This window comes from Oryzias melastigma, linkage group LG3, assembly GCF_002922805.2.
Source record: "Oryzias melastigma strain HK-1 linkage group LG3, ASM292280v2, whole genome shotgun sequence".
Lineage (NCBI taxonomy): Eukaryota > Metazoa > Chordata > Actinopteri > Beloniformes > Adrianichthyidae > Oryzias > Oryzias melastigma.
In genome coordinates, this window is record NC_050514.1 from 26,740,844 (window position 1) to 26,759,014 (window position 18,171).

Here is an 18,171-nt window from a genome sequence, read left to right on the forward strand (position 1 = left end):
TCACACATTTTCTTTCATTGTGCCATTCTTTCGTATGGCACAAGATCATAAAATCCACAACCGGCACCAAAGCAAGAGTTTGCCATTGAAATCTTCTTTCATAAAACTCCTAAAATTTAGCAAACCAACCCTTGACCCTTATAGCGGCGAAGCCCTAATCAGCACGTCCCACTTAACATAGCACATAGTCTTGTGTTTAGCTTTGCACAAATGCTATCTGTTGACAACCACTTGACAGGACGACCCCTAGATTTTTGGGTAAGTGGGGACTGCAAAGGTTAGGAATAGACATGAAATGCATGTGAAGAAAAGAGGAGGCTACGGCTGGAGTTCAAACATATAGCAAGGGGCTTGCCCTGCACCAAAGCTAATCTCATCAGTCTTCCACTGCTGATAGGGTAAACTTCTGCCTGCCCTGCTGACAACATTTCCTGCTCTCTTTTGCTTGCTGTGAGGATCTTGGGGTGGGCTGAGCAAAGGTCTAGGGTTGGACACGGTTGGTAGGTGGTAACATTGCATTGTTGGTGGTTGGGGGGGTCAAAGCTGATGGCGAGATGGTTTCTAGCTTTCAGCACGTGCGTTTGGAATGCGCTATCAGAGAGGGACCCACATCAGAGCTGTGAGGCGCTGAGCGTCGACACAGCACAGCAAGGTGTGTGGAAACAGCCTGTTTACAAGGCTCATCTGGAGGGGACGTAGTGCAGGGTCAACCAGAGGGGACAGCTCGAAAAGAGAGATGAGGGCATCACCCCAGCTGGAAGTTAGCGTGCATTTTTTTTTCAAAAGAAAAAAAAAACTTCTTTTAGGAAGCGACTTGCTTTCTCTAGGGTCTTTGAAATATCTGTCTGAAAACACGTGTGTTTGTCTGTTTGACACCTAGGTCAAATCCGCTGAAAGAAACAAGCTCATGTGAATACTGCATTGGTGAATACAACTATGGTAGGGTTTGAGTCAGTTCTTGCTGACACTAAAATGATGGTGGCTGAGAAAAATGAACTTAAATAACACAATCTCCAAGTGTGAGGCCCTTCTTTATCTAAATGAATGGCCGGTGCTCTAATCCCAGCGCTCTCAGGCCTTATCTAGAGGAAAGGAAGTGAGTGGGCTTATCCAAGACACACGTGTCGCTGTGATAGCTGCCAGGCCTGAGGACTACAAAACAGACACCAACTCCACCACTGTGTCTGCGGAATTCACTTTAGCTCTTTAGAAAAAATCAGGGTCGTTGTCTAAGTCAGAAAAAAATGTTTCGCTCCCAGTTATTTGGTTTGATGATGTTCACAATTTATTGGAACCACAGAAGCAAACCATGTGTCTTCTCAACCAGAGGGAGAAATAATAAAAATTAGAAAAGTTGCATTACCTGTGATAAAGCTAGTGTGAATGCTTTTTGCTGAAAATAGTTGCTGAAGATGCTGACACTTTTTGCCGAAAATGGTGATGCAATTTACTTTTAATTGCAAAATTTAAAATTTGCTAAAAGACTGGAAATTTTGTTTAAGAACTATGAAAGAGTGCTGAAAATTTTGTAATAAAATTGCTTAAAAATCTCTAACACATGCCAATTTTTCAAAAAAAAAAAAAATAGTTTTTTGCATAATTACTAGCTAAACTCCAAAATTGCCTAAAACTCCTCAGTAAACTAAATTAGTCAAAAACATTAGCATGTAGCTAAAATATAAGCTAAACTCTAAATTAGCCTATAAAAACCTCAGTAGAAAATAAATCATCCCAAACTGTTAGCATGCTGCTAAAATATTAGCTAAACTCTAAATTAGCATTAAAAAAACCTCAGTAGAAGCTACATTAGCCAAAGAAAAAGCTAGCATGTTGCTTAAACACTATCTAAACTCCAAAATACCCTAAAATTCCTCAGTAAACTAAATTAGTAAAAAATGTTAGCCTGTTGCTGAAATAGAAGCTAATCTCTAAATTAGCATATAAAACCTCAGTGGATAACAAATTAGCCCAAAAGGTTAGCATGTTGCTGGAATTTTAGCTAAACTCCAAATTAGCATAAAATATGTCAGAAGAAACTAAATTAGCCACAAAAAAGCTAGCAAATTGATAAAATCTTAGGTAGATGCCAAATTATTCAAAAAAGTTAGCTTGTTGCTTAAACTAGCTAAACTCCAAAGTAGCCAAAAATTCCCCAGTTAGTCAACAATGTTACCCTGTTGCTGAAAGAGAGACTAAAATCTAAATTAGCCTATAAAAACCCTAGTAGATAAGAAATTAGCAAAAGTGTTAGCATGTTGCTAAAATATTAGGTAAACTCCAAATTTTTGGAAAATTACTATAAAAGTTGAAAGCATAGCCAACACCGTTTGAAATTTGAAGGCTTTGTCATTTATTCCCAGTGGGGATTATTTTGCTTAATATTTCAAAAACTATAAAGCTAATGAATACCAAAAATACAAGCAGTAATATCCTGAACAAGCTGGACGATTTGATAACAAGATTGCCGAAATTGCTAAAAGTGTGGTTGAGTTTTTACATGCCAAAAAACGTACAGAAAGGAGCAGGAGAATCACTATAATGTGAATGCTGACTAAACCTTACTATACCTTCTTAAATGGGCTTTTAAATGACAGCAATGATGATGCCTCTTGAGATACCAATCCAGAGATCACACATGAAGACCTGGAACACCCTTGATATCTTCCCTGTGTATTTCATAGGTTATACTATTCTACAACGAAAGAACTCACTTCAGCTGAAAATCTCAAGTTTTCTTGGACGGTATTCCGTATGTTATCCCTTTTAGAGCCGTGTTTCCTCTTCAATTGCAAGTCTTCCAGGCCTTTTCTGTCATCAAATTATTAAATAAAAATTATCTTCACAGCATGTTGCTGCTATCACCACATTTTACTGTAGGGATGGTATTAACGTGTTAATGATCAGCGCCTGGCGTCTTCACACATCCATTAGGAACCGGGGCTAAATAATTCAATGTTTGCCTCATCAGATCAAAGAACTTTGCTTATCGTAGTTTGAAGGTTGTTTTGGAAGCTTCTGCAATTTTCCAATGTGTTGTCAAGCAACGTTTGATGATAGATGGCTTGAGCCTGGCCTCTTTACCATAAAGGCCTATTGTTGGAGGGATACACTGAAGGCTGTCTGTCTGTAAGATTGATAACAAAGGCTAAAGTGATGCTGGTCTAGTATGGTCTTTTATCTGGTACTGCTTTCCTTTGCTGCCAGATTTACTGTCTGTGTTGAAAAAACCTGAAGTATGAAAAACCTAAAAAGACAGAATTTCTTTCAATTACTTCATTTTTTTTATTATACAGGAGAAAAAAATCAACCTAAAAATAAAAAATGAGTTACAAATTTTATTTTTGTACATTTTCTATAACTGTGAAGCATTAATGTTGGGATATTTAAGAATCCTCCCCAAAAAAATAGCCATCACTGACTGTGTGAGAAAATAATAGGGTTGTTTGCTCTACTCTTTGGGACAAAAAACACATTGGATGGGATCATTCAAGAATTCCGCAAAAACGTAGTCTGCGTGATGTGTGAGGTTACATGACTTCATGTGTGAACAAAATACTTTTCAACATCAAAAACAACTAAATTTGATTATTGGGAATGCCACAATCTGCAAAAATGAAGTATCTTTAACAGTTGAAAATCAAATCTAAGGAGTGAATTTGGAAAATTACAAATGTTAATTTTGTAAACTTGTTTTGAACTTGAAAGGATTACTTAAAAAAATAAAATCTTACTGCACAGCTATCTTACTTTATCCTACACCTTTTTAGTACTTCACTTGACTGATATAATAGTAGCTGACCCATAAATTAGACCAATTCATCAACTAGTATTTGTTAGGGGTGTACGAAATATTCAGTGAAATATCGCAATACTTCATTTGGCGATATTTGTATCAATTTAAAATGCTGCCAAGGCAATACTTAGTTAATTATTTTTAGCAAACATGCTGTTCACTGTCTTCTGTTTTCCATTTCAACCCCTGATCTCAAGTTGACAGCACACCACACTGTGCCTCTTTAAACAGCTCTAAATGGCATCAGGACAACAAGAAGATCTCACCAGAACCATCTCATGATAAATGTGAACCACTGACTGTTTATAGGATTATTACAGTCAGTGGTGTGAACCCGGAGTGAACTCGTGAGCCTTGAAGTTCTTGTGTTTACATTGCAAAATGAGACGTGTACAACTTGGTTTTAACTAAAGATGAGTACTCAACAAAAACTGAGCCAAGTTGGTACTGGTACTGTATAAAACCATAGATTTCATTGGTTCGCGGGTCATGTAAGAACGAGTGAGACTGCTCACTGTGCACAAAGCTTAAGTCAGAATGCTGAATGCGAAGCGGGCCAAAGTTCTGCTAAACTTCACAACAAAAGTTTCTGATTCAGCAAACTGATGGATCAGAGTGACATGTACAAAAAAAACATTGTCGTGGAGATGAACTGGGAAATACGGCTTTACTTCCACGTGTGAGAAAACATAGACTCAGGAAGAATGAAATAAAGCATCTTAACCACATTCATGCCCTCACCTAAATTCTGTCTCGCTGCTTCATCACACTTAAATGTTTCTGAAAAGCACCGTTCAGGCACCTGAACCATTTTAAAACTACTGCTATGTAGCATTGATGGGGGGCATTTTATTTTCTCAACCATACATAAGGAACATTACTGGTTAAGGCACATTTACTTTTCAATGCAGGAAAATGTTTTGTTGTGAAAATCAGACAATGTTGAGCATTGAAAAAGAATGTGTCTTGAATTACTTAAAGAATCTTTAAATAAAATTTTTACAATTTTACCATTTTATTAATATAAAAGTGTTTTTTTCTAAGTCATAATAAATAAAAAAGTGAAATATTGTTTTTAATACTGTCTGGGTATATATCGGGATCGGTACCGTATTGTGACACGTGCATTGTGGTATGCATCGCAATACTCTTAACAATACACACACCTGTTATTTGGCATTTTTCCATTTATTAGTTTCAGTATTTTTGTATTTACCCAGTGAACCGGAATGTGGACAATTTAATATTTGTTTATTTTGGCACAGATGCAGCTATGCCACTCCCTGTATGTAGCACCTTACTGCTTTTGGCAATATCTGACTGGTTACACAGAAGTCAAACGTAGAGTTATCACAGAGAGAAAAGAACAGTCAGAAAAGCTCCCAACAGCAGCTAAACCTCATGCAGAAGTGTAGAGCGGTCCACCTCTGAATAGATCACAGGTTTGTTTCTCGTCTCTTTGTGTCACACTTTTTTGTAGTATCATTGCAATTCAACTGAACAACGACTTGGTCATACTGTAAATTAAAATTGTAAGTCAAATACTTGTTAACTAAACAAAACTTCTTAAAATTAAATTTTGAGTTCAGGTGATTTAACTTTTGGCCCTTCCAATTTGTAACCATTAGATAGCGCAGAGCTAGCAAGCTCTGCTGTAGAGAGCTAGAAAGCTATTGAGCTACCATGCTCCACTGTCCACCGCTGTCCACCAGGTGGCTGGATAGCGTAGCGAGCTGACCCACTGAGTGTCCACTTAAGCCAATGTGGGCAAACACAGGTGGGGCCACCACAGAAACCGTGGACAAACCCAATCGGGACCCACATTTTCTGACTTTAAAACCATAGGGGGCCCACTTGGCTTTGCTGGCTGTGATCAAACATAAAATCCTCTTGCTAGCTGTTAGGTGACAGCGCTAACCAGCAAAAAAATATGTCCGAGTGACATTGTCAGATTTCTGTGTGTGTGTTCATATTTGAAAACATAAGGCAGGGCTTAGTTTTCTTAGTGATTCCTTGCCTGTCTAAAGCATCAGTCACAGACTAACGGCGGAAACAAAGTTGGTGGTATTATGTGTTACCTGTCTCTCCATGTCTGTCTTTGCTGGTGTCTGTCCGTCAAGGCAGACAGCAGGGTTTCTGCCATTTCCCTCCTTCCCTCCCCCGCTTGGCCTTCCTCCTCCACTGTGGCCAGGAAAAGCATCGTCTGAAAATAGGAGAGGAGAGGGTTTACAAGACAGAACTCGGCAATAATATTTGTAAAGAGTAGAGCATAGGGATGTATGCCCTGGGAGTAACAGCAGTATCGGTTAGGAATGTAAAATATAGATACGTATTGAAAAATTGATTGAGAAATTTCAGTATCTCCTGAAAACTACAGATATGAACAAGATCATGGTGGTTCAAAGGCCTAAAATAAGTCAAGATTTTAACGATAGATTTTACACTAAACTGTCAGGATTTTTTCATCTACTTTTATGTCCTGTTGCTAATGCTCAACCTTTTCCATCCAGTCCTTCTGCCCACCTGGCAGGTGTGACCAATGTGCCTTAATTGGCACCTGCTGGCTATTTAAGACAGAGGAGGCCACACCGAGAGAGGCAGGCAGCAGAGCAACAGGTTGAGGAGCTGGTTGGGTTTTAGTTGGTGTGGTGCTGGTTTGTTTTGTTCTCTTTTACCAAGCAGTCTTAGACTGCTGGGTTCTGTTATTTTAGTTTGGGGTTGGACCTTGGTAGTCTTAGTTTGTGAGTTTTCTTAGTAATTTTGGTTTGGTAGCCCTTAGCAGGGAGCTAAGGGCTACCAAACATGGCTTGATCAGCAGTCTCCCTGACTTATTTTATGTTTGACCAAGACAAATTCTCTTTATTTTAACCAGCACACTAATTGTTTTCCCCTTTTGCTTTTCAGGACACAGTTTCTGTTTCCCTTATTCAATAAATTGTGTTCCTTTTCTCACTGGTGTCCAGTTTTGGTTATGGTCCCATTTTTAATCTTTTTGTACACGTGATGTAAACAAAAAGATGTCCAATTACAAGATGTTTCTTCCAAGTCAATACCTCAATAAAGTTTCACTGATAAAAGGCAGGTATTATTGATAATCTTGAATGCTGAATTCATATGTAGAGTTCAGGGCTTTTGGTAAAAGAATCACTGTATTGCCAAAAAGTTAGTTGAACTGTTTATGTATCGAATTGTGTGACAGGGAAAGATACACACCCTTAATGAAAAAATTAGATTTGAAAAAAATATTTCTCTCAACAGAATAAAATATATAAACATTTCTTAGTTGTTTAACTCATCAAACAAAACAAAATGCCAAAAAAAGTTACAAAACTAAAGTGGAGAGCATAGAGTGAGGTAGAAAACTACCTGAAGTTATCATGAAAGCAACCCTGAGCTTCAGTCCTCAGATTAGAAATTACACAGCTTTTAAAGTCGAGACTCAATTATAGCATCCCTGGGACGGCGGCACACAGCAAGCCAAGTATAGTCAGTTTAAAGTATAAAGTCAGTTTCACATCAGAGGATGGGCAAATTACACCCAATATTAGAGTGTGAGTCAATTAATCACGTCCTGCACAGCGCAGTGTAATGTGTGAGTATCCCCCTGTTGAACATGAATTACAGGCCAGCTTAAAGTGTGACGTGGCACATCACTGCTAATCGTAGACATCCCAGCAAACCTTCGCCTCCAAGTCCTCCGCAGCCTCTAAGCTGGTTGAGAGGGAGTCAAATGAAAAAGGATCTGGCAGCCCAAATTAAATGCAGCGCTGTCAGCCACACTCAAATCCCTCTTTCCTCTCACCGTCTCCCTCTTCCTCTCTACCCATCACAGATCCTCTCCCTCTCTGGATATCCTTAAATGCCCCCCCTCCTCCTTTTGCTGAGCCTCTGAGAAGTGATGGATCTGTAACACTGACTGACTCTGACGCCTTGTTAAGAACAGTCTCTTCCTGTCACATCTACCAGTCAGGCGCGTTCATTTCTTCCCATTAACAGTGACTTGCCTCCCCAGTCATGCAACCCCCTCTTCAAAAAATAAAAAAAGAAGTCCTACGATATAAAGGAACCTTCATTTCTTCTCCTTTCCCACTTTTTTAATCCCTTTCTGACAATCCACCTGTCTGTCTTAATTCATGTGACGATAGCTTTGATTATCTGTTTGTGCATTTCCAAAGGAGAAGAGTAATATGCTTACTTCCTGTGCAGCACACAGGACAGGTGTCAAAACATGTAGTCGCGTGTGACTGATTACACCTGACTCTGAGGAGACACCAAAGATTACAGTGACCAGGAGGGGGAGGAGGAGGGCCAGCTGTACTCCCGCTGGAAATTGTGTCTTTCAGTTTGGATCAAACTCTGTCCTCCTGGGATGAGTGACACGCAAAGGAAGAAGCAGGAAGTGGATTCAGACTGGATCACATTCTCAGCTGGTTTACATCATGTTGCCACGCTGACTGTGAATGCAGAACTATCAGTGTCTAAAGTGAAGGAAACAGTGATACGCATGCGAGAAAAAGCCTGTGATTTTGAGATTATGTCAATATATCTTAATAACCCACTCCAATCATCTTTTTAGCTATTTTAAAAGCATTCCCCTTAAGCCACAGGTGTCGAACTCCAGCCCTGGATGGCCGGTGTCCTACATGTTTTCCAACCAAGCTGCCATAGAAGCTTCCTATTGGCTAAACACACCTGATCCGGGTAATCAGCAGCAGAATTTTTGCAGAAATCAAAAAATGTTCAGTTTTCTACGACTTAGTTTCTGCAGAGTGACAGTAGTTCATTAGAAAAGTGCCTCTCAGTTGTAGGTAGGACTGTTGGCACAGAGCAATAGGAGGGAAATCGATTTGGTGATAAATCGTGACATGTCGTGTGCCGATATTTGTATCGATTTTAAAACTTTGAGAAGGCGGTGTTTAATTAATTATTTCTGAGTGTTCTTTAGCTGCTTTCTTTTGTTCTCCACCCACACCCCCTACCACTAGTAGGCACCACAGCACAATGAGAGTCTTGGAACAGCTCTTTGCTGTTATGAGACATGTACTACTTAGTTAATACCTGGGATGGGCATCAAACCCAAACTCTACCATGTTGCTACCAGTATTATATAAAAAGATTTCGGTGCTTCGTAGTGGCTTTGTAGTCTTTCTTTGTCTGTTTGCCTGTTTTCTCCAAACTCATGCCAATGCACACCCCTACAGAGGAAGTGTGCCCCCATTTCCCATCATCCGTCTGTTTATGTGATCTCCATTAACTCATAGCCCCTCATAACCCAACCTAACATTACAGGTGACGCAAAAATACCTATATTACAAGCAGTTTCGAGTATGATGGTAGCTCAGACGAGGAAAACGAAAACATTTTTTCAATATATTTCAATGGATCCATTTGTCCACAAGTGGATGCATCAGAATAGAGCAGAGTAGAGAGCTTGTGGCTTTTTGAATGTAGTTTTTCCATCACAACTACTTTTTCCAAATTATTTTTTTGGTCTGCTCCTGATTCACAACAATTTAAATAAAGAGATCTTAAAAAAATGCAATTTTAATCTTAATTTTTTTCTAAATATTTGTCCTCCATCATGAGAAAAATGCCATAAGACCATGTTACAAACACCAAAACACTATTTTCATCAGAGTGGGCCTTTAAATGCGTTTTTATTAAGATACAAGTAAGTTTTTGACAAATCTGTTACCTTAGCTTGTTGATGCTCAGATAATAAAAAAAAAATGTAATCCATGTAATAGATTCTACTACGTCAACACATTTCCAATGATGCATACAGAAGTAGTTTCTTTTAAAGATCTTTGATAATGAATGTGTGCATGCTCTCAATGGGATATGTGTGAGGGGGAGATTGCGTGCCAGAATGTGTGTATCTTGTGTTTAGAAGCTCCAGTGGTGAGAGAGCCCTTCAGGTTTAGCCCCAGGCTGATCTCCAGGCCATTTAGGCACCCCACTGGTTGTTTACTGGTCAGCCTCAGCCTGACCACGGTCCTTTATCTCCAGGCCTGTGTTAGCACGATTCAGCCCCTCGTTCCTTTTATTTACCGCTTGATGACAGTGGCTGTCCTCAGTATCCACCTCTATCAACCTGATGACGACCACAGATGTCCCCATGACCCTGGCTACACTCCGAGGTTAAACAGAGGACAAGAACTTTGATCTCTTCCCCCTATTTATGACCCAAATTCTGTCAATTTGACCACACATAGGCATAAACATGGTGGTTACTGTGCTAAAGCAGGTAAGGTAAATAAAATGAAGCAGGCTAAGGTGTGTTTTGGTTTTTGGAGAACTGAAGTGATGATAGTGTTCCAAGCAAAGGCTGGCTATAGGGCAGCCTGGGGCATCTCACTAACACCTCGGGCCTTGACCGTACCCTAACACCAACAAGCATCTGTCTATTCTATCACATAACGACATGTCACTCAATCAACACAGAATAATAAAATGTGAAGTTGTTGTTCCACACATTGGGTAAAACTTCACACAATGGCTGCCTCTAGATGCAATTTAGCCCTGAATCTTACAGCCAGGAACAAAAATATGTCACAAAATGAAAGTCACACTTCATAAAACTTAGGTACTTTTTTCCCACTTGAGCTCCTGTGGAACTAATTCACACCATGAAATGTCTAACCAGCATTTTCAGGGGACCTAATATACTCTGAGGCTCTGTAAAAGAGAAAATATTCTACAGTTGCTGGCTATAAATCCCCAAACTGACCTCCCTTATTAACTAGTTTAGTAAACAGCGGATGTTTTTGCACCATAATGGACCAATGGTGGCAGATGGCCACCATCAGCCAACTAAGGTAAACAGAGTCACTACAAACACAGAAACAGTCCTGATATGTGGCTCATGATTGGTGTTAAATTGCCACCACGGTGCCTTCCCTCCCACAGAGCACCTCTGTCTAACAGACTGGCATTTTCCTTGCTGATGGGATGTGTAACCAAGCACCAAGCCAGCACACCGAACACATACACACACACCCCCACACACACATCGTCCTTCTGTTTGCCAACGTGTTTCTGTGCCCATATGGAGGAAGGCATGGTGCTAACTAGTAATCCATCCCCTTTTTGTGCCTGTTGAGCCATGGCTGGCAGCTCTGACTTACAGAGGCTGCATGTGCCACAATAATTATCATCGCTTGCATCTTCCACATCAAAGTCACGTCTGATTGATTGATGTTGAAAAAGAGATAGGGGATATCTAACAGAATTAGCAACATGACAGATAAACAGAGGCCAATGAATTTTGTCATCAGAGCTCAACCCATACGGGCCAGTTTTTTCCCAACATGGACTTCTGTCACAATTTAAACTCAGCTGCTCTAGACACCTGATTTTTATGGCCTAAGAAATGGCTCATTTGTATGAACATTTCTGTTATTTCTAATAATTCAAAAGATAAGCCTCACTTTGACCGTTCGAGTTTAGAGGGTTAAAACGTCTTGCTCTTGGTAATGGATTACTTGTGCTTTGTGATTTGAACAACAGCAGAATTGAGGTCCTGCCAAGGTAACTTAAAGAGATCTGTGTTTATGTGGCACCTTAGTTACTTTTTACTCTATACCCGTTGAGGATTTATATTAACTTGGGGAGAAAAAGAATGCCAGAGCCCATTAACTTTTTTGGTGGCAATAGACTCAAAGTCATAACAGTGTGTGTTTCCGCGTGCACTGTGTTGTTGTTGCAATCTGCCGGCTGTCACATGATTACTCAAAATTGAGGCATATCTGAAATTAAATTTACTCAGTTTCCATTATGTGAGATTGGTTGATAATGGGAGTGTGCGTGTGTGTTTTTTGCGTGTGGATGTGTATGTGGAAGGAATGACTGGTATCAACACTGCAGGTAAAGGTTGTCTTCCAGACTTTGAAGCGGCGCCACCTTTGATTTATCAGAGGAAACAGAGCAGAAAATGAGAGAAGCTGGTTCTATGAAAATGTTTTTTCTAAGATGATACAAGGAAGCTCTTTCTTTGTCTGTTTGCCTGTTTTCAAAATTATCTCTGTGACTGAGTAATTTTCACAATTTAGATTTTTATAGAGGATTGATTTTGGAAGCCTTTTAAGCAGAATTAGAAAAAAACACAACTTTGCAGTAACTCTCTTTTAAATATCTAGAGTGTCAGGAGTTATGGAGGACCCAAATGCAGGAGACCTGGCAAGGTGGCAGAAAAGTAAAACATTTAATAAATAAAAGAAACATGACAAAAATCGAAACCCATGGGAGCAACAAAAATGTGGCATAACGGAGCAGAGCACATGACCTGACAAGGATTAACTGAAAACCAGACACTTAAATAGGCAGAGGCCAATTAACAGAAATGAAGACAGCTGTGGATCATGAACCTGAAACTGGTGTAACTTGAGGGACCTTTCAAACAGAACATGACCAAACAACTAACGAAAACTCAAACCAAAGTTCAAAGTCCTGACAGGACCCCCCCCCCCCAAAAGGGCATATCCCAGATGCCCCAAAACAAAAAAACATCTGGGAGAGGGGGACATAGATAAAAATAAAACAAACAAACAAAAATAAGTCCAGAGCACAGTTTAGTGGTCCTGCAGAAGAAGAGGAGCGGTCTCTACGACCCTCCTCAGGAACAGGAAGGATGGCCCCGATGATCCCCCTCAGGAACAGATTTGGTGGACATGGCATGACGCGACTTGATTGTGGCTGTAGGACAACCCAGGTGACGTGACATGACAAAGTTCCCAAATGCAGGAGACCAGACAAAATCCTAACTACTAACACAAACTCAAACAAAAGTTCAAAACTCTGACAAAGAGATCTGTTTAACATCTAACAGTAAAAATCAACTTTTTATTTTCAAAAGAAAAAAAAAAATCCCGCCCTTTTTTTGATGGTCATTAAAGACTTTTGTTGCATGGAGACGCATATGTGTTTGTGAAGGAGGGTAAACGTGGGTGTGTTGATGTGTTCTCGCAATCGCCATGGTGACAGAACCCAAGGTCTTTCTGCTGGGTTGACCTTTGAAAGGTCTTAGGCACCATCAATTATGTCAGCCAGTAAAATGGGCCTTGCTGCACACAGCAGATTATATGGAGTGTAAAACATTAGAAAAATGTGTCTGAAACATCAGAGTAACATGTTTGAAGTGACAAAAGGTTGGGAGAAATAGAGACGGCCTCTGAAAAGGAAAAAACCGACAAGTGATTTTGTTTGAAGGCTTTGTAAGGCAGAAGTGGGCAGGGATGCTTGCTTTGGATTTTAGGGCAGTAAATCTTTTTCTTTGAATACAAGCAGGAAAGATGGACATATGCTTTGCTGAGGGTCAAATGAAGCAGAACTCACAGACTTTTTATTGTTGCTCCCCTTTGGTGATGCCAAGAAAAGGAAAATCTGTTGTCCGGTCATCGTCCAATAGACCAACCAATATCACTTAAAAATTCACCGACCTTTTTGTGTTTTTTTTCTCATGATAGGGAGTGTGGACCCAGTTGGCTTAATGACTAAACCACACAGCCTGAATGAGCTCATGGGGACGGGGGCTATAGATGCACTTGTGCAAACTCTTGAGCAGACTGCCATGAATGCACAAACCATCCATCACAGGGGACCTTTGAGAGGCACTTTGACTAGTTCAGAACAATGAAGACAGAGTTGGACAGAGATGTTTGCGATGAGCGCGACACTCAAGCACCTTTGGCTCTCTAAAAACCCCCTTTCTCCTTTTCAATATATGAAAGCTGAGTCTGGATTCAAGCTAGATTGTGATCAGTGCTTCATTCTCCTGGCAGTAAAAAGGCTTTCTGCTGACTGGGGCCCAAAGCCATAGCTGCAGTTACAGCGCTACACACAACTGCATCCCACCCCAGATCTACTCAACGGCTAAAGTAATAAAAATATTTTCCATTCATCTTGACATGCTTGCATAGTTGATTTTAGGGGATTGGCTATGATATCGAAGAGTTTTAATTGACTTTAGGGTGAACGTGTGTGGAAACTATGGTGATACTTTGCCATAATGTTGTACCATAAATGGGAATCACCAAGTAGGCTGCAGAGGAATGCCTAAGGTCAAAGGTTGATGGCTATCATGCGAGGTTGTAACAATCTCCATAGTGATAGTTTCGGTAACACTTTATAATAACATTCCTTAACAAGCTTTATTAATACATTAACAAAAAAATATTAATATGTTTAAAGGGTGTTAGTAAGACCTTTATTAGCACAATAAGCCAAATAAAGTTAATTAACATCTACCATGAGACCATTGTCTACAAAAGGCTATATTAACTAAATATATAGCGTTAGCAGTGATAATGCAAGTGTGAATGCTGTAAGCTGAATGTAGCTACTAAAAATGCTAGAGCTGAAAGCTGAAAATGCTGAAACTGATAGCTAAAAATGCTGAAGCTGAAAGCTTGCTAAAATATTAGCTAAATGTCAATTTAGCCGATTTAGCTAACATGTAAGCTAAACTCTAAAATTGTCTACAGAACTTGAAAAAGTTTCTATTTTTGCCAAGAAAGCTAGCACATGGTAAAATATTAGTTTGACTCAAATTTAGTCTAAAAAATTCATTTTTTATGTTTTGCATAAAGCTGAAATATTAGCTAAACTCCAAATTAGCTTAAAAACTGGAAAATGTCTAATTTTGCGAAAAGAGCTAGCATATCATTAAATATTAGTTAAACTCTAAATTATCCTGAAAAAATGAAAAAATATCTAATTTTCCCAATACAGCTAGCATAATGCGTAAATGTTAGCTAAACTCCAAATTAGCCTAAGTAACTGGAAACATGTCTAAACTACCCAAACAGCTAGCGTAATGCTGAAATATTAGCTAAATTCCCAATTTATCCTAAAAAAACCTGGACAAATGTCTAATTTTGACAATACTGCTAGCATGGTGCTAAAATATCAACCAAACTCCAAATCATCCAAAGAAAAAAAAAAATTGAGACATGTCTAATTTTGCCAAAACAGCTAGCATAATGCTTAAATATGAACTAAAATCCAAATTATCTTAAAAACTAGAAACATGTTTAAATTAGTCAAAAACACCTAGCATTTTGCTAAAATATTTGCTGAACTCCAAATTACCCTTAAAAACACCTAGTAGTTGCTGAACATTTTAGCATTCGTATGGTGTCTAGCTGAAAGACTGCAGAATGCTGTAAAGCATTGACACAATAAACTGCTTACAAGCTTAACAAATGTATGAACCATCTTTATCAACATTATATTGAGTGCTTTGCAGCACCTAATCTAAAGTGTTATCATAGTTTTTTTGTGACACTGGTGTAGGAGTCTGGGTTTATATTCAAAGTAGTTCATTTTTATTGTAAAACTCATTAAGCTACGGGTAATCACCCTTTTCTCCATCTTTTAATGTCAAGTCCTGGAGCTTTTATTTCACACTGAAGAAAGTGTAATTAAGGCTTTCCTGTGTATAATTAGCCTAGCATCGATATTGCCTTAAAGAAATCTCTCCATAGCAATCGGCCATACAGTAAAAGACAATGGCATGAAGTAGTTACATATAACTGGATTATGGACTCGTGCGCATAAGATACCGTCTATGCAAGTCTGGCAAGAAAGTCAAAGACACTCTAATAGCTTTTATATTCAATAATACGTGTGCAACAAAGCTGTATACACTCTTACATGTTGGGAGTACATTGATACAATCTAATTAAGTAAAGGGAATTAGGAGTGAATATAGTGCACTTTGGATTGAGTTACAGCATGGACCTAATTACTGGAAATGAAACAAAAATCTGGATTTGGTTGTACTTTGCGCGTCCAAAGCTCCAGCAGCGTAAACTTCTTTTAATGACACTGAGTTGGCTGGGTGATTGTATTTTTTTAGTTTAATCTTTCCTCAAAAGAGCCTTTAAATTACCATGATGCTCAGTGGCCAACTTTTATTGCAAGTGTGCTGTGTTTAATCAGCATTTGAAAACAGCCCCGGAGGATTTTTCAAACAATCTGTTCCTTGAAAAACAGACAAAAACAAAAGAAGATCAACTGCTTTATNAAAAAAAAAAAAAAAAAAAAACACAGATAATGTGATTTTTATCTGTGTTTTCTAATTAAGGATGTGGTTTATTAAGTGTTAGAAATAAACCTCGAAAGAGTTGAATTTCTATCAAATTTGGCTACAAGAATAAGACACTACGAGCAACTTATTTCTTTTTTGTCCACGTCTTTAGAGAAAAGCGTTCTCTTTTATTACATTGCAATGTGTGTGTGATTGCTCCTCACCCAGGGAGGCTGATGAAAGCAGCTAAAGGGTGTTTATGAGACTGTTAGCCAAGAAAGGATGCTGCCCTGCAGCTCTCGCCCAAATAAAAGAACCATTTATTACATCCAACATGACCCTCTCATTACACACAAATAGGAATTAATGAGTGCTATATCTGGCACTCCCAGCAGAGTTAGGCGGGGCCCGCTAAAGGACTTGCGTTAATTACACTGTCCTACATCTCACCCATTTAACACCACCCATTAGATCGCTCTATCTACAGAAACAGAGCAGTGGTTTCGACGACAATAAAAGTTTCCGTACACCTCGTGTTTGCTGGATTTTACTTTTGAAAAAAAGCAAAAACAACGGAAAACTTTCATGAATGCTCCAAAGACTTGTAGTTTCTTCTTGCGGTACTCTCATCCTCTTGTTTGCAGCAACAGCTTTTCATATCTTCTATTTATTTTATCTCACAAACCCTGATTTGAACTGAAATCCTGACTGTCATCGGTCTCCCTCTGGATCCGTGACAACGCCAGAACCTCGCTCCCTCATCTCAATTCCCCGTTCCAACAACCCAAATCCTTTCCATGTCAGCCCAGAAAAAGTCTATTATCATCCACGATCTTCTTTCCTTTTTCTCCTTGTCAGTAAAACTGAGTTTTTACATCAATTCTCATTTCCTGCTTTAATACTTAAAACTCTGAACAATCCTCCAGTGTATTATCAGCAGTAAAATCTTCAAACTAACTGTTAGTAGAATTAATTTCCATTACGCACACATCAGAGATATACAGATCACTCTGACCTTGTGCAGGTCCTCTTAACCTTTTCTGGGTTCTACAAAGAGCTTTACAATGTTTTTAACCCACATCATCACAAAAATGGCATCAGTGTTGTGTTAAGAACACTGAGAGGCCCAGGACCGATTGAACCATTTAACCAGCGGACCCCCCACCATTTCTGCCTCTTTTATGTAGCATTTTGCTTCAATTATAACACACGATGCTTATATCAGTTTATCCTGCCATGTTTTTGAAGGGCTTTTATCATTCCATTCTTCATCCTTTCAGATATATCACATTTGGAACGCTAAAGAACATTTTTTTAATGAAACATTAGTTAATTTTGTGAGCTCTTTTCTTACCAAGAAGTAAGATGACGATCTCTAAGGCTCCGCCTTTTGCTCCTTGTGGGCGAAGCCCATTTCATGTCAACCTAGAGCCAGCCTCAGCAGCGTGTCTGTGTATCGCCCACGAAAACAAGTAACATCCGAACTTTTGCAAAGATGAATGTGTATATTGTGCAGGGCAGACTCTTCCTAAAAGGACTCCACTTTGACATCACAATGTGAGGACCAACTTATTTTCGTCAATTGAGGGGGGCTGGTTTTGAAAGAGATCCTCTAATGAAGCAAAATACCACTTTTGGTTTTCCTATGGAATTAATTTTTTGATACACTTAAATAACAAATTCAGCACAAAAATGAAGAAAAAAGCGTTTCGTGAAGGGTATCAGATTATGGAATAATCTTGAAAGATCAATAAAAGAGTCCAGCTACATTATTACATAAAAAAACTGTGAAAAAACAAATGCTCACACAATATGAATTATAAGGTTGTTCTGAATGGGTTAAAATGAATAAATAAATACATTTCTGAGGTATTTGGTTTATTTTCTTGTTGTTGCTTTTGCTGTTAGCTGTTTGCTTGTTTTTTGCCTGCTTTTGCCAGCCAGTAGACATATTTATGCTACGATACAAAGAGATGGATTTAGTTAAAATATCTCCATTGATTTTAGTTAAATTTGGCAGAAATAATATGTTTTCTTCCTTCTGTTCCCTTTCATTTTCACCTAGGACAAGAGTATTATGAATTGATATGTGCTATGAAAATGAAATAAATACACTAAACTAAACTAAAAGCTCAAAAAAGTTGATATCACATGATACGGACCTTTAATCCTTTTAAGAACACTTTCGCTATAAAAACGTACACCATCACTTTGTACGGGTAATTTTTACCCCATATAATATACACAGTAAAAAGTTTTGATCTATTTTTTATTTGTCATAAAAAAAATAGATCAAATTATTATTATTATTATTATTATTATTATTATTATTATTATTTTATTTTTAACT

General features: G+C 38.7%; 1 protein-coding gene across 1 annotated transcript in view; it reads right to left on the reverse strand.

Moving 5' to 3' along the window:
- Positions 1-18,171, reverse strand: part of fto (FTO alpha-ketoglutarate dependent dioxygenase) — a 163,722-nt gene that overhangs the window by 81,309 nt on the left and 64,242 nt on the right. Inside the window, exon 8 of the mRNA XM_024296160.2 lies at positions 5,872-5,996. Coding sequence (XP_024151928.1) covers positions 5,872-5,996 — 125 coding nt within the window. The remainder of the gene's footprint in view (positions 1-5,871; positions 5,997-18,171) is intronic.